At 31.0% G+C, this 22,839-nt stretch overlaps 1 protein-coding gene across 1 annotated transcript in view; it reads right to left on the reverse strand.

Moving 5' to 3' along the window:
* LOC117170649 (muscle calcium channel subunit alpha-1-like) overlaps window positions 1-22,839 on the reverse strand; it is a 107,188-nt gene that overhangs the window by 22,370 nt on the left and 61,979 nt on the right. Inside the window, exons 2-3 of the mRNA XM_033357561.1 lie at window positions 13,830-14,303; window positions 12,435-12,540 (exon numbers count right to left, since the gene is read on the reverse strand). Coding sequence (XP_033213452.1) covers window positions 12,435-12,540; window positions 13,830-14,143 — 420 coding nt within the window. The 5' untranslated portion in view covers window positions 14,144-14,303. The remainder of the gene's footprint in view (window positions 1-12,434; window positions 12,541-13,829; window positions 14,304-22,839) is intronic.

Below are 22,839 nucleotides of genomic sequence, written 5' to 3' on the forward strand. Positions count from 1 at the left end.
GGCAGATGTGCCATGAACTGAGTCCAATTCATTTTTTATCTCATATGGAGTTAAACCCTTTCAATGAAAATGTTTGATTACCGCTCTGAACTCGTTTTTTTTTTAATTTTTCTTAACGAACAATTTCTTTTTTCAATTGGTTATAAAAACACGTAAACTCGGAAGATGTGGACTGTGACTGCACCATATATCTAGTCGGGAGTGGTGCTGACTGAAAACAGATGATTTGGAGCGATTCGCGCGCCATATGTTGGTCATTCTAAGGACTTATTGAACTACCCTCGTATTCATATGTATTTTTGTATGGCCATATTCCTTCTAGGTTGTATTTGACAGAGATTGACAAGCATGCATCTTAATGTGTCTTATACGATTTTACACCAAATCGATTAACTTTCCAGAAAAAATACAAGTTTTCCAAAAAGTATTTAAAGATTTGACCAAATATTACGATTTTCAATAGAAGAAGACGATTTTTTTCAAACACAGTTGAATTCTTAGCAAAAAAGTTAGTTTACAATCAAGAAAGATAAATTTTGAACCAAGGATGATGAGTTATCTATTACAGAAGATACATTTTTAATGGAAAAGGATGAAATTTAACAACATAGTTAAATTTTGGACCAAAAATGACTACTTTAAGAAAATAGTTTAATTTTCAGCACAGAAAAGACAGAAGATAAACTTTACATCGGTTTCCGACGAAAAATTCTCTGCAACAAAAATTAACTTTACAGGATAAACTTTACACAAATATCGGTTAAACTTTCTTTTGTTTTTCCATGACAAATACATGTTTTTTGAAAGACGCGAAGTTGGTTGAACAAAACTTTATCGCTCTAAAAAATTTCCTGCAACAAATTTTATTCTTAGTTTTTTCTGTGAGCATACCAAGATGCATTTTCAATGAAACAATCAGATTTTCAAACAAAAAAGGTTAAAATTCAAAACAATGTATGAATTTTCAAGACAAAAAGAAAACTTTTTTAGAAGAGTGTTTAATTTTCATTAAGAGTTCATTTTCAACCAAGAAAGATGACTTTTATACCATTAAAGATTAATACTCAACAAAAGAGTAAAGTTTTTAAGCTAAAAAGTCGAATGTTTTAGAAAACAGTAGAGCTTCAAATCAGAAAAGATGAATTTTTAGCAAAAAAGATTATTTTCATTCAAGAAAGATGATTTTTTAACAAGATAATTCAATTCTCAACCAAAAAGTGCACCTTTCAACAAACAAAAATAATTGTTTACCAAAAAAGATGATATTTGAACAAAATATATAAATTTTGTAGCAAATAGTGTGAGTGAAGCGCTGTTCGCTGAGTGCGTGCCCCATCGATGCAAATAAGTGGTAGTCGGAAGGAGCCAAGTCTGGTGAGTAAGCGGGGTGGGGTAGCGGTTGCCAGCTGTACGACTCAACCAATTCCCGAGTCAGTTTTGTCCGGTGTGATGGTGCATTGTCATCGAGAAAAATCACTTTTTCATGCCTAGTTTCATATTCTTGGCGTTTTTGGCGCAGAGCAAGGTTCAAATTGGCCAATCTGTCTGGAAATGGTTGCCTGGGACACATTTAGTTGTTCTGCGAGCTGTTTTTGCGTCTGACCATCGTCTTCATCCAGCAAAGCCTGCAATTCGACGTCCTCAAACGATTTCGTTGGTTTGCCGCGATCAGCGTTTCTCACATCAAAATTGCCACTTTTGAACTTGTTAAACCACTCATTACGCTGCGTTCGACCAAGAGCATGCTCTCCGTAAGCTTCGATAAGCATTCGATGAGATTCTATCGCCGATTTACCCAAATGGAAACAGAAAATTAATGCTCCCCGCAAATCGTTGTTTGAAGGCACGTATTTCGACATTTTCAAGAGCGAAAAAAATCACGATGTCATATGAAACTTGAAATGTTTGGTATTGGATATTGTTGACAGATGACAATACGCCAATTAGCACAAATGGTAAGTTTCGACAGTGCCTACAAGTGTGTCTACTGGCCGCTAGATGGCAATACCGGTTTCATATGTATACACCTGGTAGAAGCTCGTTAGGACATAGAATACATAGAAATTAGTTGAAAAACATAACACAGAAATGATGGAACGCAAGACGTATGGCATCTAGTTAGCCTTCCAAGAAGCTTGAATTGAAAGAAAGCTCGTTATTAATTTAGAATGCATTAATAATAATTATGATTGATATTATTTTTCGCTTGAATTTTAATATTGTTATAATCAAAATAAAAAAAATGACTACACGTCCACGCAAGTTTTAAAAGAACAGTTTTAATAGTTCAAATTTCAATTCAATATTTACGTACCTCTGTCAGTCGCACCATCGTTACCTACATTTCAAAAAAAATGCATGCCAATATGTCAATATTATCTAGAGCACTGTAAAAACAAAGTATAATTTCAGGGCTAGCTTCAGGTTTGAGGGTAAAACTCAGAAATAAGAGTCACGACTGGTACAAAAATGATAGCACATTAGGAACCGAGATTCATTTGTTTCACATTGAAAATAAAGCATGAAGTTATCATATTAAAAAACAGCTCACAAAAATAATGATGCCATAAAAAGTGATCTATAGTTCTTATAATAAGTTATGGTGGAACATAAAGTATGAAAACAATTTTAAATATTATTTTTGTTGCGCATATTTCACAAAAAGTAGCATTCTACTTTTTGAAAACTCTACGAATCTTAGAGGATGGTCATTAAATATATAAATGGATATTATATATATGGGGCATTCCGCACAATATTTGACACCAAAATTTGTTTTCACGTGAAATGTTTTTTTTCTTGTATACTCAAAAATATTCGATACATATTTTTTTATTTTAATATGACGCGCAAAGTTTTCTAGAACATTTTTTAAAAACTTTTATGTTCATAAAAAAGTACATTTTTTCAATTGCATATACTGCAATATTAAACAAAGACATGAAAATTCTTACAGAAGATAAAACGTGGGCCTTTTCCTCAACTTTCGAATGAAGTATACTAAAATCCACTCTAATTATTTATTTAATTTTAAAGAGCGGACTAAACGTTTTTCTTGATCTGGTAGAAATGTTGGAGTGGATAGTCAAATACTTTCGAAGAAATGAATTTGTAAATTGCGGCTCGCGCGCGCAAAATTACCGCAGCGCGAGTATTTGACTACCCACTCTCAAATTTTTATTAGATCAAGAAATACTTTCAGTCTATTCCTTAAAATCAAATAAATAATTAAAGTGGTTTATGGTATGTACTTTATTCGAAAACTGAGGAAAAGGCCCACATTTTATCTTCGGAATGAATTTTCATGTATTTGTTTAATATTGCAGTATAAGCAATTGAAGAGATGTACTTTTTATTAACATAACATTTTTGTTTGATTTCTCGAAAACTTTGCGTGTCATATTGAATTAATAAAATACGTATCAAATATTTTTGAGCGTTAAACAAGAAAACAAATATTTTACGTGAAAACAAATTTTAGTGGCAAATATTGCGTGGAATGCCCCATATATATAATATTTATTTATGTATTTAATGATCCTCCTCTAAGATTTGTAGTGTTTTTAAAAAGTAAAATGCTACTTTTTGTATAATATGCGCAACAAAAACAATACTTAAAATTGTTTTCGTACTTTATGTTCCACCATAACTTACGGAGGTAAGTAAATATTGATTTGCATTTTGAACTAATAAAACTACGCTTTTAAAACGTGCGTCGACGTGTAGTAATTTTTTCGATTTTGATTATAACAGTATTAAAATTCAAGCGAAAGATAATATCAATAATTATTATTAATTAATTTTAAATTAATAACGGGCTTTCTTTCAATTCAGGCTTCTTACCACTCTGCGCTGATTAGATGTCCTACGTCTTGCGTTCCATCATGTATGTATTGTGTTTTTCAACTAATTTCTATGTATTCTATTTCCTAACGGCAGTTTCCATGTTATTAATCCACATGCAGCTTATTATGTCCGTCATTATATAATACAAATTCTAAAAGTTTTGTTCGTTGCTCGCTTCGTTTTATCATGAAAATCTTCAGTTAGATTTACCATCGTTTTTGTACGCAGGAGATTAGACAATTTATTAACATTCTTCCGTAATTAGTATGACATTCAAATAATTAGTAGTCCTAAAAGAAAAAGTGGCCTGGTGGTATTTTCCATAAACTACGTAACTAGTTTGAGAGGACGGGGAGGGAGGTTATGCAGAAAATGTATCTTGTTTGTTCAAAATTTAATTTTTTCGTTGACAATTCATCTATTTGCTTGAAAATTCATATATTTTGTTTAAAAGCAATCGTTTTTGGTAAAAAATTATTCTTGTTTGTTGAAAGTTGAATTTTTTGTTGAGAATTCAATTATCTTGTTAAAGAATCATCTTTCTTGATTGAAAATAATCTTTTTTGCTAAAAATTCCTATTTACTAATCCAAAACTCTACTGTTTTATAAAGCAATCGACTTTTTAGCTTAAAAACTTTACTCTTTTGTTGAATATTCATCTTTAATGGTAGAAAAAACATCTTTCTTGGTTAAAAAAGAACTCTTAATGAAAATTAAACTGTCTTCTATAAAATTTGTCTTTTTGTCTTGAAAATTCATATATAATTTTAAATTTTAATCTTTTTTGTTTGAAAATCCGATTATTTGATTGAAACTGCGTCTTGGTATGCTAAAAATTCAACTATTTGGTTAAGTCATAATTTTTGGTCGAAAATTGAACTATGTTGTTAAATTTCATCCTTTTCTATTAAAAATTTATCTTCTGTAATATATAACTCATCCTCCTTGGTTCGAAATTCATCTTTCTTGATTGAAAACTAACTTTTTTGCTACAGGTTCAACTGCCTTGGAAAAAATTCGTCTTCTTGTGTTGAAAACGGTAATATTTGGTTAAATGTTTAAATAGTTTTTGGAAAACTCGTCTTTTTTCTGGAAAGTTAATCGATTTAGTGTAAATTGAATTATCTTATAAGACACATAAAGATGCATGCTTGTCAATCTCTGCCAAATACAACCACGAAAAGTTTTATTGATAACCTGTTTTTTGGACTTCTATTGCATATCTCGGTTAATTATGGACTAATTTACATTAAATTTTGTAGAAAAAATACCATGCCAGCAAAAATAAATTTCGAGAGTTGAAATGATTCATGCATCATCAATTGTTTATAGGAATTGATAAAAAAATTAAAACTTATATTTTTATAATAATGAGTTGGCACTGAATGATTTTCATAAATCATCGTCTATCGATGTATTCTCTCTCAGTTTTTTAATTCTTTTTTTATGCTTATATTGTTTCATCTCTATACTCTTATTACGAATATGGACATAAAAATAATACATGTAAATATCATTGTCAGAGTCAAAAGTTTAAAAACACTTTTGTTGATTGTTGTTCACCCCCGAGAACTGCAAAATCTAACTCTTAATTATATTTCACCTCATTTTCAGTGTTAAAAAAATACCTCTTAATAGTTTCCCATATCCTATCTTGACAAAATCTACCTCTCAGTTTATATGTACCCCATTTTCAGTGTTTAAAAAAACAATTCTTCGTAGCTAGCCATATCCCAATTCTGCAAAACAAATCTCACAATTATATTTGATCTGATTTGCAATATTTAAAAAAAACCACTTGTTTATAGTTAGCCATACGACATTTCTGCAGAATCTACCTTCTAGTTATATTTTACCCCTTTTCCAGCATTACAAAAATGCTTGTTTACAGTTGGCCTTATATACTACAACTCGGAAAAATCTGCCTTGGATTCATATTTGACACCATTTTAGCATTTTAAAAAACACTTGCTTCTATTTGGCCAAACGCAAATTCTGCAAAATCCAGCTCTCATTTACATTTGTCCCTATTTCCATTGTTAAAAAAAACGCCTGTTTATAATTGGCTAGACTATACCTTAACGATGCATGCTGATATAATAGTTACTATGGTCATGAGAATGCCATTTTTAGTCAAATTACTTTTCGCCTTATTTTAAATTTTGGTTATAATTATATTCGCAAATGAAAAATGAAACATTGTATTGCCTTGAATAGGGAATATTATCTGCAGTCATACTATTATTATTTAAAAAATAAATAAACGTTGTAAGATTCTAGGTAAATATTATGGATATAACATAAGTATATTTCATATAATTTTTCACAGAAAAATGTTAGAACAATAGCATTCACAGAAAAAACAAAGTGTGAATGAAACACCAATTGCAATGCACGATATACCTGCAACAAAAATTACCCTTGCGGTGTGAATGCTACACAGTCATGTAGGGTATAGAGTTTCGATCATTTGGGGTACGAAGTGCCGGTCACTTTGGGTACAAAGAGCCGCTTCTCGGGATACGAAATGAAAAACGTCATTCGATGCATAATCCTCTTGCTCTTAACTTCTTAAAATACTTATTGAGATTTGAAATAGCCATTTCTAAATGTATTGTTTATTATCTTGACAGCTTTCCTGATCGTACTTTTTAGAAGGTGCTTCGTTCGTATTTTGTAAAATTGAGCCGTGCTGAGGAACTACGTTCATACCTAAGATTTTCCAAATAATGCAACGATCCAGATTAGAGAGAAGGTGGCTTGGCTCGCTCGTCACGTAGGACATGAAAAAAAAATCTCAGTTTCGATTAATTAATTTGAAGAGTTAATGTTTGTAATAATATTGTGTAATGGGTTTTGATTTTGTCTTATTTCGTAAACTCATAAAATTTAAATATTAAAACTGAATCTTTTTCACTGATTCCAGTTGACCCGAGTCCCGAGTTAATCTCTGAAGTAAACTTTATTAATAAAACCTACTTTTTCTGCCCCACGTAGTCGGTATTTCGTACCCCACGCACTCGGCATGTCGTACCCCAAGTTCGAAAGATATCTGAATCACTATCAAGGTGCAGTAAACACCGTTATAATTTTAACTGTAACAAAATATACCCCCAAGTTTTTACTGTATTGCCATAATGAAAAAAAAACAAAATTAAAGACCTTAGAATTAATGTTGTGAATTATTATGCATGGTGGACTTTTTGGCTAACAAATAATACTTTATGAACTGACGTGAAAGTCAACTTCAAGGTCGAAATGAAGGTCAACATTGAATTCCTCGTTGAAATTTACTTCAGGAATTGCACTGACCTCTTGAAAACTTTGTTAATTTCAAATAACCTCTAATTGACCTTGAACGTTACAATTGACCTATGACTTGGGTATGTACCTGAACGTAGAATTTTCCGCTTTATCGATTGTAGATGTAAAAAAGGAGGTTTCTATTTTAAAAAACAAAGTTGACCTTCAAAAAGCCATGAAGGTCAACTTCAAGGGGCCTTAATATTTATAGTCGAAATACTCGCAATCAATTAATATTTATTTTTTAAATACCTTTTTGTCATATCAATTAAATATTCAACTGAATCAAATATTCATCAGGTAAGAGAAAGGTTCTAGGCGGGACCTTACTAATCATCAGGCTATAAAAGGGAATTCTCATTAGGACCTGCTCAGAAGTTCTGGCTAGAACCTGGATAAAACAGCGTTACAGAACTAGTCAGGTCCTCTCAATATTTCCCGACGAGCACCCGACTAGAAATAGTTAAATTTATCTAGGGCCCTACTAAATCCCGATAGGAATTTCTACATGGGATGGTGCATTTTTAGTCCATCGAAATAGTTATTTCGAAGTTGTTCAATTTTTGTTGTAAATTTTGAATGCATGTTATTTCGGTTCGCACTTCTGAATTTAATTTTGTGTTCGTAAATAATATCTCAAGCTTAAATGAAACGGAAAATGTACATTTCCCTGTATTTTTATGCAAAGCACAGACCTGGAAATTCTTAGGCGTTCTAGTAGTTTTTCATACAAAATATAACTGGGTACAGGCAGTTCACAAAGCAATCAAGGAACGCAAATGAGAAACTAAGAAAATTACTCGTTCAGTAAGCTACTCAGGAGTGCCTGACTTTAATTTAATTTCTCGTTTCAAAAAACCAAGATTTCTTCAGATTCAATTAGCAAACAATTTTCATAAATTCTATGATTGGTTCCTTAAGGGCATGTGATACTTACAGTTTCCCTGGCTTTTTTCCACGAAAATGAAAATTTTTAAAAACTGAATTCGTTGATGCTATTAAATATCATAACGGGCTTCCCCAGACTCTTTTTTGAGGGATAATAACAAAAAAATGTATTATGCTAAATAAAAATTTTATGCATATGCATTATTTTGAGGTTACGTCGTTTTCCATCTCTGCCTTTCCGATAATCTGGAAATCATTTATGAAATAAACTTTTTTGATTGGCTGCAAACAAGGTTAGTTCCGGGAGATTAGTTACTATGTTTATTTGTAAGTCCAAAGTTTTCGGCCAAAAATATTGTGTAGTTTGGAAGTAAGGCTCGGGTGAATTGTAACACACATAAACTCGAAATATACACGCACGTTGTTAGCAATATCAAAAATTTTTTGATAAAAAAAACACAAAAAAGTATGTGGGGGCGTCCGTTAGCATGTTCGCTATCATTTCCCAGATTTTAAAGGCAAAATATTTCTTATCCTAGGGAAAAAGCCGGGTATTTTATGAAAATATAGAAATTATTAGCCCACGACGGTAGCTCACGACAACTCCATGGACGTCATTTGAGTACTCACTAAAATTTCAGATTCTTTTGTTTTCATATGTCAACAGTTCGAAACTCGTTGACTGGCTAACAGCTGTTGACGCATTTTGCAACAATTTCTCGTTAAACTGGTCGGAAATTCGAGTGAAAAAACGTCATTTTAGTACTCTTAAAACCCACGGGGAATGATTGTTTGGATGCTAAAAACTAACAATAAGTTTTACTGTCAGCTCCTTAGTGGTGACAAAGTTAACTGGGAAACTGTCAAACATGTCAAAAATTCCAGTGAAAAAACGTCATTTTAGTACTCTTGAAATCCATTGGGGATGATTTTTTAGGTGCAAACAACTACCAAGAAGTTTGACTGGCAGCTCCTGAGTGGTGCCAAAGTTGACTGGCAGGCTGTCAAACATGCCAACAATTCAAGTCAAGAAATGTGATTTTAGTACTCTTGAAACCCATTGTTGCGAGCTGTGAATTTACGTAAAAAGTAAGATTTTCGTAGTTTCTTTTTTTATATACATATTAGTTTTATAGAAGTATCTTATAGATGAAAATTTTAGTTAATGAAAAGTACAAAACTTTCATTCGGTTGCTGATTAAAATGTCAGTCAACTTTGGCACTACTCAGGAGCTGCCATTCAAATTCTTTGTTAGTTGTTTACACCAAAATAATCATCCTCAATGGGTTTGAAGAGTACTAAAATGACGTTTTTTTATTCGAATTTTTTGCATGTTTAATAGCCTGCGAGTCAACTTTGGCTCCACCGAGAAGCTGCCAGTCAAACTTCTTGGTAGTTAATAGATTTTATTCTTGGTTAATAATAATAGTTAATAATAATAATAATAGATTTTATGCTCTTGGTAGTTGTTTGCACCTAAAAAATCATCCCCAGTGGGTTTCAAGAGTACTAAATTGACGTTTTTTCACTCGATTTTTTGACATGTTTGACAATTTCCCAGTTAACTTTGGCACCACTCAGGAGGTGCCAGTCAAACTTATTGTTCGTTTTTAGCATCTAAACAATCATTCCTTTGTGGGTTCGAAGATTACAAAAATGACGTTTTTTCACTCGAATTTTTGACGAGTTTAACGATAAATTTTTGCAAAATACACCAACAGCTGTTACTCAGTCAACGAATTTCGAACTGTTGACTATGAAAACAAAAGAATCTGAAATTTTAGTGAGTACTAAAATGACGTCCATAGAATTGTCGCGAGCTCCCAGACTATAAGAAGTGCAAAAGGAGCGATGAATTGGCTGAAAAAAATCGAATTACCTTAGAAACGTGAGGTTAAACATGATTTGAATTTCAAAGAAAAAGTTGTGAGAAAATTGAAAAAAAAATAAAAGTAAAAATATATTCTGTGCGCGAGCACAATATAAAAGTTGGAGTATACCTGAGTATACCTTGTCTCATTTCAGTATATTTTCCACAGATTTAGGGAAATGTGTGTCCGCGTGGATTCTTGCTCGACTCCCCCGGCCCCCCTCGTGGACAAGCGTGGAATTTTACCCCCCCCCCCCCTAAAGTGTTCACGTGGTATATGGATGGCCCCAAATCAGGGTGAAGACTGGGAATTTTGTTGGTAAGAGACATTCAAGGAAAAGTCAGGGATTTTGAAAAAAATCTATTTTCATGGAATTTCCTAGAATTTCTGAAAATATAGAACGAGTTTATAGGACCTATAAGATTTTAGGATATTTTAAAAAATTATAAGGGATTCTATAATATTTCCGAGGGTTTGAATAATTTCAAGGGATTTCAAGCTCTAAAGGTATTTTTATAAATTTTGTAAGATTTCAGGACATATCATCGCACTTTATGGAATTTCACGGGATTTTATAATATTTTAGTGGATTTGAAAGACTTTATTCACAAGAATTGAAGGATTTCTTAGGATTTCAAATATTTTTAAATATTTAAGATATTTTCGAAGATTTTAAAGAATTTTAGGCTATTTTAAAAGATTCAAACGAATTTTTTATGGATTTGAATAATTTTAATGGATTACAAATAATTTTAAAGATTTTGGGTTTTTTTTAATTCAAAGGAATATTCAAGAGGTTTGAAAACTGTCGAGGGATTTCAAGGCTTTTAAGGCTTTCGAAATATTTCAATTCATTCTAAAACATTCCAAGGCAATTTCATGAGCTTCAAGAAATTTCAAAAGATTTCAGACTGTTTGAAATATTCAAGAGAATTTTGAATTACTTCTAGGGTGTTTTAGTTTATTTTAATGATTTCAAGGGATTTCAAAAGGATTAAAATATTTTAAAATATTTTAAAAGATTCTGTTATTTTCATGGGATCAAAAAGATTTCAAGGGATTTTCATGGATTTTAATATTTTAAGGGGTCTTCAAAACTTCCAAGGTTTCTTAGAAATTTCATCAAATTCTCTTGAATTGCCTTACATTTTTCAAATCTTATTTCAAACTTACTGAATTCAATTAATTTTTTTATATGTTCTAATTGTTTTTAATTCACTTGAAATTTTTAACAATTTTCCTTGAATTTCTATAAATTTCATCGAATTATTCTCATTTTCCTCAAATTTATCCTAAATTCAATTCAATTGCACTGAAATCTATTGAATTTTTTTTTAGATTTTTGCCACCTTTCCAATTCATTTAAATTTAACTTGAATAGGATTGTTTCGCGATTTTATATAAAATAATTCATTAATACATAATTTTATTACGAACCGAAGATGCGTTATAATTTTTTTTCTGTTGTCATTCAACAGAAATTTTTTTTAGTTGAAGGCGGTAAAACACTTAGTCAAGTTGGTGTCACGTGGGTGTCACGTGACTCAGAGGTTCTCATATTTATCTATTAATGTGACGATGTGGCTTTAATGGCAATGGAACGACCACGGTCTGATGTCAATTGTGATTATTTTGAATTGATAGCTTTATTTGTTAAGGTTTATGTGACAGAAAAAGTTCTATTGTTGTAATATATGGATTAAGAGTCAGTAGTATGTATGTTGAAGGAAACAGTAAGTACTTACTAATTGCTCAGTAAACATGACTGCGTTTAAGTACTTTTTCAATGAATTACTTATACAAAAGTTTTTGTTTTAAATGTTTTTATAATGTATATAATGTTTTTTAAACAATATTTTTCGACTTTTATTTTCGATTTGCACATAAAAATGAAACAAAACATCGGCACAGAAAAAGATATTTGAGAATCACTGACACATAAGCTGTGATTGGTGGAAAATCCGACCCCTTTAATGTCAAAGGGATCCTTCAATCGTCATCGTGATAGAAAATTCACATTTTAACAATAAATTAAAAATAGTAAGCAGTACGTAAAAAATATTTTATGGGCGTTTTTAAAATTAGAATTTTATATACTATAAGATCTATTTATTGGAAAAATTGTATTTGACTTTGGAAACAACCCTATTGTTCTGCATTCTTATGAGTTTATCCTGAATTCGTTAAAATTCATCTGGGATACTTATAAATATAATTGAATTCTTTTAAATTCAAAGGAACATTAGTCACATTACTAATGTACATTAGACATTTGTTGGGATAGAAGTTTTTCATTTTTACGTTGCAAATAGGTGATCTTTATTTTTTTTCAAACTAGAAATTGATTTTTTTCCATTTGTCAAAGAATTTACCTTGAAAATGTCACAAGATTAGAATTTTTGTTTTTAAGTCTTAAGGGCCAGGGAAAATAAAAAATTAATCCAGAAAATGTCCGGAATTTTTAGAACTTCAAGTTTTGCGGCCATCCTGTTTATTCCATAATATAAAAAGTAAAATCACTTACCAAATAAAAGTTGGTCACATTGGAATCACCGAAAGGGTATGGAGTGTAGACAGCTAACGCTACACAATTAGCGAAAATCGTCATAAGAATAAGCCACTCGAAGGGTCTGAATATTGAAGATGAGTTAAGGAAAATATATAAAGTAGGTACGCGAGAATCCCGCAAGTAGATATCCGTGGTTTTGGTCAGCCAAAGAGTTGATAACAATCAAAAGTCCTTTGAGAGTGCCAATATAAACGAAAAATAAACTAAAGGAACTTATAAAATGTAATTCTACTTTTATAGAGTCATTCAAAACTTTTAAAAATATTTAAATATGTAACTATTCTCTCTAAAATCGCTAATAATACAAGTGTAATTGAAAAAAGGCTATTTTTAATTTTTTGTTTCGACAAGAAAAAATATACGTCTTTCAAAGTCACTTTTTAGTTAATTATCAATTTAATTATTTAATTAATTATCACAAATTAATTAAGGAATCAAATTAAATACTTAACATTCATTTTTGTTTAAAATTTGCAATTTCTAGTGGCGATTTAACGCATTTATTATCAACTTTTGTGCAGAATATCTGAGAGGTTTAGAAACCCACGCATTCAAAGAATCTGTAAGTTCATCCCGCTTTAAGATGAGAAATCGTTTCGTTTCTTCCCAAAGGGAAATCGCATAAAGATAGTAGAAAATGAACGATGGGGGTGGATTTTAAATTATTTAACACAGAAAAATTCCATGAGAGGATTAACTTTACTGGTTTCGCAAGCACTTTGAAATCCGGCAGTATGTAAGGATGAGTTGAAGAGTATTTTATAAGAAGCGATTTCTCTATTCATTCGAAACCCTCTTGGAAAGAGCTTTTCTCGATTAAGGCATGTCTGAAAGCCTGATTATGTAATTATAAAGGTATTATCCATAATATATGTATAAGCCATTGAAATTTGGAAGACTACTATTTTTGCAACCTCATCTCTATACAAGTTTTCAAATTTACTTCCAGGAAATTTATTATTATTCCGTTTGTGAAACAGTAAAATTTTATTTTCGCCCTCTTTTATAAAGATATAATTGTATTTTTAAGTTTAAAAAAATATTCATTGGGATTAGTCTTGATTTCTATTTTCACGGTTGGTGTAATTATATCTACCATGATTGTTGGTAACCATCTCTGATGATAATACAAATTCCTTTAAGTGTTTTTTTATTCTTCTCAATGGAATTCGTTTCACTGAACTGCATCTGAATGTTTCTTTATGATAATTTTGCGGAATCTTTCCCCAAATCTATATTCTCCGTGTACTTATATTAAACAAGGCCAGTTTACTTCAGGCCCAATTTTTTCAAAGAAACCCGAATCTGAAATTTACAAATTGAATTACTAGATTATATTTGAAAGGATACTTCCACTCGACGACATCGATGCACATTTTGCGGAGAGGGTTTTTCAAAGTTAGAATGAAGAGGGCCCTGACGGGCCTATCGGAGGCTGCTTTGCCGCCACGACGAGCCGGACGTTTCGGAGCCGAAGCTTTGACTGCGGCCTGACCAGCCACACTCGCGGCTCCGGCTCCGGGGCCCGTTTGTGAGACGGCTCCAGACTGGGCGACCTGTTGGGACTGCTGAAGAGGAGTGGTAGCAGTGGAGGGGGCCGCGGCCGTGGCCTGGGCCCCTCCTTGTAAAGGGCCCAACACCGAGCCGCCATCCCCCGTGCTCATCGGTCGCTAGTATCGAACTCCGTTCTTCTAGATCGCTTGCGGCTCCTCGACGATTGACGCCGATTTTCGGCCAATGATCGGCGCGGGGTCAGAAAAAAGTCCTTCCCGCAAATGATCCGCATGCTACGGTCCGGTTATCCTTTGGGGCTTTCCCAGCGAGCTGCAATCAAAAATTATTACCTTCATTATTATTTATGCTCATAGATAGTTTTACAGTTTTTTTAGTTACACGTTTTAATATAAATACCCCCAGACGTTCTCCTACGCTTTTGCATTATCCTTGTTTCAAATTCCCCGAAAAAGTTCCGTCTTTTCTCCTTAAACATTCGATAATTAAAGAATACAATATATGAATTAGGTAAGAATTTCTCTGAAATTAATAAACGTACGCAAGAACTATAATAACCAATCTTCGTTTTACATCTACAAAATTATTTTATTTAAAATTAAAATAGCCTACCACGCGAAGTGACAGTTTAATGTTCTTTTTACTTGCAGATTTACCTACTATAATTCATTTGAATATTTTCCATTAAAATTCAAAATTTTGTTACTTAATTTTATAGTTAAAAATTATATATCATGATAAAGATCAAACCATTCAGTGTAAAAATAAGTTTCTAGTGCTGAAAAATGTAGTAAATTAAAAATAAACTTTCTTTAAAAAATTAAAAGCTGAAATACTTTAAAACGTCTTGAAAATGTAAAACCCGGAGGCAAAAATTTTTATCTAATCTAAAATTGAAACAATTAACTATATATATTATTTTTAAACATAAGTATTTGAAGGTGATCATTTTTGAACTGAAATTTAAAATTTTCAATACTTATAGAAAATTGAATATTACAAGTTTATCAACTGCAAAGTTGAACAATAACTGTAATAATTTAGGGGTTTTCTTCTTTTTTTTTTTGCTTAAATTAGAACTAAATTACAGAACACAATAAGAAAATCTATCTATTTTTGATTGTAAGTTAATTCTTTTTGGTGAAAAGTCTACTGTTATATTTTTGATTCAGAGTTAATCTCTTTTGGTTGAAAATTTAATTATTTTGTTCAAAAGTAATCTTTTTATTGAAAATGCAACCGTTTTGTTGAAAAATCATCTATTTGAATAGGACATTCGTCTTTTTGGATTGCAAATGCATTGTTTATGGTAGAAAATTATTCTTTTTCTGTTATTGAAATTTCCTTTACCATGGCTGAACATTAAATTTTTCAGGTTGAAAATTCATCTGTATGTGTATCAGATCTTTTAAAATATATTCTTTAACTGCACAAATCATTAAAAAATCATTTGAAATTGTTTTAAAATATAATATTTCTTATGAACAGATTTCCTTTTGTTTTGTCCATGTGAAAAAAAGTTTAATCTTTCCCCTGTTGCTCCCTTTTTTCATGAATAAATCTCCCTAATTGTCCTTTTTTTAGTTCATTTTTAGCTGTTATCTTTGCTTTTTCAAATCGAAAATAATCTTGTTCTTAATAATTCCTATTTAATGTTAGAATAATAGAATACAGTTCAACAAGGCAGCGAAACAGTCTTTCTACCACCGAGCATGAGTTTTCGCAAACACGCTAGGTCGTAAAAAGACTTCGCTGCCTCGGTACACACGATATTTTATGTGATAAGAGTTTGGTTTCCGAGTTTTCTTACGATATTACATCTCAGGAATGTGGGTAGTTCAAAGGGACATGTACCGTGCGGATAATTGCGCGTGGGTTCAAGTAACGAACGCACATGCGCGCGCATATCTCGCGGACAAGAAATTTCACTTTACCGGCCTAGGCCAGTAAAGTATCCCACCACCAACAAAGACCTACTTTGTTGCTCCGAACTACGCTCAGAACACGAGTAAACCATACTCGTGTTACATACAAATAATTCGGTTTTGTAGTTCAGTAACACGAATTGTAGTATTTTCCATGTTAACTTCTGTTCAAACGTGAATAAACAAAGTTCATTCTGGAATATATTCTTTTAAAACAGTGCATATTGAGATGGTCTTTATTTTACTTTTTTTAAAACATGTTTCCTCCTCCTACTTGCGATTCTCGTGCGAATCCTCAAAACTAGAATGTCTTTAAATTCGATCCAAATCGGCTAATAATTACACATCGCCTCATAAAAAAAGTTTAATATATGTACATTTTTCAGTTTCCATTCAAATCAATCATACACAGAGAACGATAATGGCTACGTAAAGTTTAAAATATCCTAATTATAAAAAATTTATTTTTTTCAAATTTCCAACATGGCGAACCGAACAGTTTAGGCCAAAAAACGTCATTTTTCTATAGTTATCAATATAGAGAAATTTAAGATGTTTGAACATTCTGAGAAATCTAATTAATGCTTGAAAGTAAACATTTTAAAACTCTGCTAAAAAATAAGTTTGACTTAGCGTTTAGCCCATGATCCCAGAAGACCCAAATTTAAAAAATACAAAGATAACGGCTAATCTTGGATTTTTTAAGTTCCAATTTAAAGATTTGGACTTTTAGGGCAATAGGATGATTTTTAAAGTCATACTCTCTTTTTCTTGTAATCTTAAAAAATATTCAATTGAAAACTACAGAAATGAGAGACTTTTGGAGTATTTAATTGGCCGTTATCTTGAATTTTGTTAAACTTTTGAACTTGTCGGATCATCGACTGATTTATAAAGTCCTTCTCTAATAAAGTTTTAAACTATTTCTTTGAAAACTGCAAAAATAGGTGAGATTTTATATTTTTAATTGGCGGACATCTCGTTTTTTTTATTTCTTTATTTTGGAAATCATCGAGTGCTTTCTAAAACCACACTCCTTTTTGTATGTAGCAAAGTTTAAAATATTTATTTGACAAACTGCAAAAACAATCTCGTTGTAGACTATTTAATTGGCTGCAACCTTAAATTTCTTCAAAAAATTTTTGTCTACCATTTAATTTATATTAATCTATTCGATTTTCTTAAATTTTAACCTATTTTAAGTTTAAAAATAGAAATTGTAATTTTTTGCGTGAAAGTCGGGTTCGCCATTTTGGAAATTTGGAAAAATTAAAGGTATTGATTCGAACGGAAGAAGTTACGTAAATTGAAAATTTTTGCGTAATTTCCCCATGTTAATCTTACGCCGTGACTATGTGTACCGAAATTTCAGTACAAATAGCTGACTTGTTTGGTGTGAATAGGGGGAGTTGGAAAAGGCGCTGATTTGTTGTGAAATTTCAGTACGAATAGCTGGATTTTGTCGGTACGAGGACATTCTATATTTTAGAATTCGCACCAGAATCGAGAGTATAGAAGCAAACGATTTCCAAAAAAAGTTAAATAAGGGCGGCCATCATAGTATCGATGTGCATCGAAAAAATCTGGCTATCTGTACTGAAATTTTTGTACTGATAGTCCTTTCCAGGTTCACAGACTTTTTTAATACGCTATCAAAATACATAGCCCAGGAAGGAATTTGATTATTTTTTTATTCTTGATAAATTAGAACCAAGTATTAAATAAGTGATATTTAAAGCTATGACAGTTTGACACACTTATGTTTTCGCTTGGACACATAATTGTACTCATGATTGATCCACGCAAGAGCAAGTAATCGATTGGATTAAACCATTTTTTTTTTTTTTTGCAAGAGAAAGAAAGTAATGAAAGGATTTGTTGTGGTTTAACTATCGAATACAATTGTGGCGACGTTCTGACGATGGCTTTATAACCTAGCTATAAATTATAATAGTATTGGTACGAAAAAGGCGGAAAGAGGTATTCATACAAAGCATGAGCCACTACAAGCGTGAAAACTCGTGAAAATCGAATTTCTATCGTCCATTTTTATTTTGCAATTTCAGAAAATTAGATTTAAACGATTTAAAATTATTCTCAATTTTCACTACGAGAATCTTTCAAATTGAAGAGCATTGCAAATAATTTTTGTTCTTATTATATTTACATTATCAGGGTGTTTGCATGTCAGGGGATTCCGAAAAGGCATGGAAAGTTAGGGAAAGTTAGGGAATTTAACGCTGATCAAGGAAATTTAGGAAATAAAAAACCGGTTAGTGAAAGTCAGGCAATTTTTGATAATCTCATGTTGAAAATGAATCTATTTTGGTTGAGGATTAAACATTTTTTTGGCAATTCGTCTTTTTTGGTGAATTCAATTGTTCTGTATTAACAAATGAAATCCTTTTTCGTTCAAATATCAACTATTAACTTCACCTTGGTAGTTGTGAAATCATATTTTTGGTTGAAAATTCATTTTTTTGGTTGGAAATTAGTTTTTTTTTATTTCAAAATTCATTTTTCTAACTAAAACTTTGACTATTCTATTTTTGATGGAAAATGTATCTTTTTGATTTTGTAGAAAAGTATTTCTCTTTAGTAAAAACTTAATCTTTTGGGTTTAAGATCCAACTATTTATTTAAATATTTATTTTTTGTTTAAAGTTTCACCATTTTTGTTTAAAAAAATTTCTTTAACTGAAAATTGAACTATTCCATTTTGTATGGAAAATTTATTTTTCTATATAAATTTAATCATTTTGCTCGAAAATTCATCAGTTTGCTTGAAAACGTAACTACCTCGTTGAAACTTATTTTATTGAAAATTCATTTTTTACAGAAAATTTACGTGAGATGAGCGCGGCCGCTAGAGCGTGAACAAACAAAAGCGTTTTCTACGAAACGGCACTTTATTTGGGTAATTCTCCATCTCCTCCAAACCCAAAAACCTGCCCAGTCTCAGAGTTTCACTGTATTTTGTTCCAAGTTCATTTTTTGATTGAGTATTCTGCCGTACAAACTAAAAAGATACGTAAGTGACATTGCCGCTTAGGTCGACTTTTTCATTGCCACGCTTAAGAGAATCACTCTAAGCAACAATGTCACATACGTATATTTTTAGTTTTTACGGCAGTATTCATAAATGTAGTTAAAAATTTATTTTCTTTAGTTAAAAATTTAACTGTTTTATTGTTGATTCACTTTTTGAGATAAAAAATTTATTTTTTAACTTAAAATTAATGATTTTAACTAAAAATGTAATTATTCTATTTTTGCTTCGAAATTTATCTTATTTAGTTTTAAAAAAATCTGTTTCCTTGAAAATACGTACTATTTCAGTTGAAAACTTAATTATTATTGTAGAAACTTAATATTTTCGAGCTGAAAACTGAACTGTTCTAGAGGAAATTCATGTTTTTGGTTTGAAGATTCAAAATTGGATGGGAATTTTTATCTCTAATAACTGAAAAGTCTTTTTTAGTTTCACATTTAACTCATCAATTTCTTGACAAATTTTCTCTTTTGGTTTGATTTAAGTGCGTTTGATTAAAAATTAAAATATTTTTTGTGGAAATATTAACTATTACACTTTTTGTCGAGAATTCATATTTTTTAACGAATATTCCTTACTTTGGTTGGAGATTGAACTATTTTTTCGAAAATAATTTTTTCCTTTGTTGAAAATTGTTTTCACTGAAAATTTAATTCATTTATGTTTGTTTCAAAATTTGTCTTTTGAGAAAACTAAACTTTTTGGTTGAAAATTAATTTAGATATTTTATGTATGTTTACGTAACTTTCATAATCCTATATAAAATTATATGTGTCTGCTGTCACTAAAAGTGTTAAGAATAAATTTAGAAAGAAAGTTGTTTTTAAGTAACATTATTAATCTCTTACGTGTAAAGTTGCTTTATACCCGAAAGACAAATTTTAATGGGTCAGAGAATAATCAGGGAATGGGAGGGAATTTAAATATGGTGATTTTGTAGCAAATCTGTTTATTTAGTATAGCAAAAATTGTATCAAAGACCAATTCGATTGTTTAAAATTTATTTTTAATATTATAAAAATCAAATCTTGAAGTCAGAGTGCCGAGGGAATAGAAGATTTTTCGTCAAAATAGTTAATGAAGTTTTCCCATTTTATTTATTCTTTTCTGAAACAGTGTAATTCTGAAGAAATATTTGAACTTTTGTGAGGCCTAAGTGCAAAAGAGACACCTGGAACCTTCATATAATTGAATAAAATACTAATCAAATTTTTTTTCTTTTCTTATTTGAGTCACAAGAAAATATTTTGCATGTAATCTCAAAAGAAGATGAACTTTACGAAGAGTCAGAATATTAGTAAAATTATAATGTATGAGAAATTACAGATAAATTTTATTTATAAAATATTAAATTTAAAAATAAATCCAGAACTAGGACAAGAGACACATATTGGAAATTGCTCCCCATAAATCTACATCAATTCGACTTTGTAATTGTATACTGAACGCTCCCCTCATTTTCCAACCCCTGAAAACACATGTCCTTATTCCCATTCCTCAAAAGGTTTTATTGAATTCATAATATTACAAGTATCTAAACATTTTTTATTTATAGGGACAAATTTTTCTGCTGTTTTATTTTTGTCATATATACGGATATTGTTATGTTATTAAATTCATAAAAGGGTACTGGCCAAGTTTTTAACTTTGGTATTGAACTACGTATTGGAAAAACATTGGGTGTTGCACGATGTCCCTTTTTCGGATTTTCTAAACGAACTGTCTCGTCATTCCGAGATTCGGGATGATTAGTCCGATATTTTTCATAATCTTGGCTAGTCGTCCGGAATTTTCGAGACAACTAGTCCATCCTCTTTTCCAATTCCTTTAATTTTTCAGGACTAGACAAAGCCGTTTCTAAAAACTTAAATCGGAAATTTCTTCAATTTATTAAGAAAGTGATACCCTGTTTTTGCTAGAATTTGAAAGAATAATTAGAGATCGCTACGTACAAGGTAAATGTTATAACTAAGTTGCGATTTTATGATGTTGAGATTGTATGGTCATATGCATCACTAAATATGTTTTGATATTCTGAAACTTGTAGGAACAAACACCTACATCACTAACAGCAATTTCTATTGTAGAAAAAACCATTCAAGCAATACTAGTTTGTATAAAAGTAATCAGCATCAAGGAAAATCTAGAGCTAAAAAAATTTTGTTTAGTCTTGCTTATGCAATATGTAGGTTAAACAAACGTTTCCAGCTCTCCCGATTTTCCTCAACGTTCATTTTCTTTACTCAAACCAGTGCCAGTAGAAGTAGTATCACCATGTGATATTATGTTATAATTTTTTATGAAAAATGATTCAAATTCATTTTTATCTCGATTTATAAAACCTGTCGCATATGAAATTCATTAGTTCAAAAGTGCTGTTTCAATTAAATATAAAATAATAAAGTATCATACATTTTACTCTCACAAGACTTCACCGATTTCTTATTTTTTTAAATATAATTTTATACTCTGAGGACAAATATTGTTTAAATAGATTTGTTCAATATCAGAATTTGTATCTTTGAAGTAATTAGTCTTTTCTGAAAGTTTGTCCAAAACTGTGGAAAGAAAAATTTAAAAACGATAGAAAGTCATTTTTTACCTAAAAACGACAGAAAAATAGGGGATAATTTTCTCACAAAAAAATACATTTCCGATTGAAAATTTTAGCAAATAAAAATAAGGATTTCATGATACACCCTAAGGAGGCACGAAATTGAAAATGCAACAATGCGCTCATTTTCTAATTTTGATACTCACGTTTCAGAAAATACAAAAATAAATATTTGCTATATATATAGTAAATTATGGGTCTCTTCTTATTTAACAGCTAGGAAAATAATACGCACGGGATTGGCCTCTTATTTATAGCTCAGGTCGAAATACAAATAATATTTACTTTTAAGAATCTTAAAACTTTTTCTTCTTCCTTACCATCAGTTAACACAAGAAATAGAATATTTCAATTCAAATTTCAAAATTATACATCAATAAAAAATGTATCAAATATCAATAATTAAGTCATCAAAATATACCATTAAACTTTTAATTTTTAAACAACTCTGAATCAAAATCTACCAATTAAATTAAATACAAATTTAAAGTATCGAAATTGGATGAAGTTCCAATTGAAAAATTTGCAAACTGTATAATTTTTTATTTGAAACTGCCAAAAGCTCAACCACCATACCTATACGTTTTTAAGGTCGGTTAATCCGAATACGTGGTCAGTTTTCCCCATCAAGTCAGGATCAAGGTAAATTGAAGGTCAAAATGAAGAAAACCATGGGATGGGAGAAAACTTTTGGATCGAAGGAAAGAATTGAATATTGAATATTGAAGATAGACGAATAAATTAAGGTAAGAAGGTTATTGGTAGAGCAGGTCCCCTTATCAGAAGTAAAAATATATCAAATAAAGCTAAAATGGCAATACATAATTCTATATTTGTACCGACTGTACTATACAGTAGCGAGACATTGACTTATCAAGAAAAAGATAAGAGTACAATTAACGCAATTGACATGAGATTCATGCGCATAATATGCGGGAAAACCCTGATGGACAAAGTAAGTAACGAGACAATTCTAAAAGAATGTGGTGCAGAAGAGACGCTAGTAGACACATGGGAAAGAAATCGGTTAAGATGGTTCAGACATGTTGAGAGAATTCCAAATGAACGACTAACGAGACAAGTGTATCAAGGTAAAGTACATGGCAGCGTGCCCAGAGGTAGACCGCGGAAAGAATGGTTAGAATGTGTGAATGTGACCCTAGTTAGAAGAGACATAAGAAGTCACAGAAACACGAGAGCCTGCATGAAAAAATGCATGGGCATAAAAGAAGCTAGAGAAGTATGCCAGGACAGGAA

Source organism: Belonocnema kinseyi, chromosome 4 (assembly GCF_010883055.1).
Source record: "Belonocnema kinseyi isolate 2016_QV_RU_SX_M_011 chromosome 4, B_treatae_v1, whole genome shotgun sequence".
In the NCBI taxonomy this organism is placed as follows: Eukaryota; Metazoa; Arthropoda; class Insecta; order Hymenoptera; family Cynipidae; genus Belonocnema; species Belonocnema kinseyi.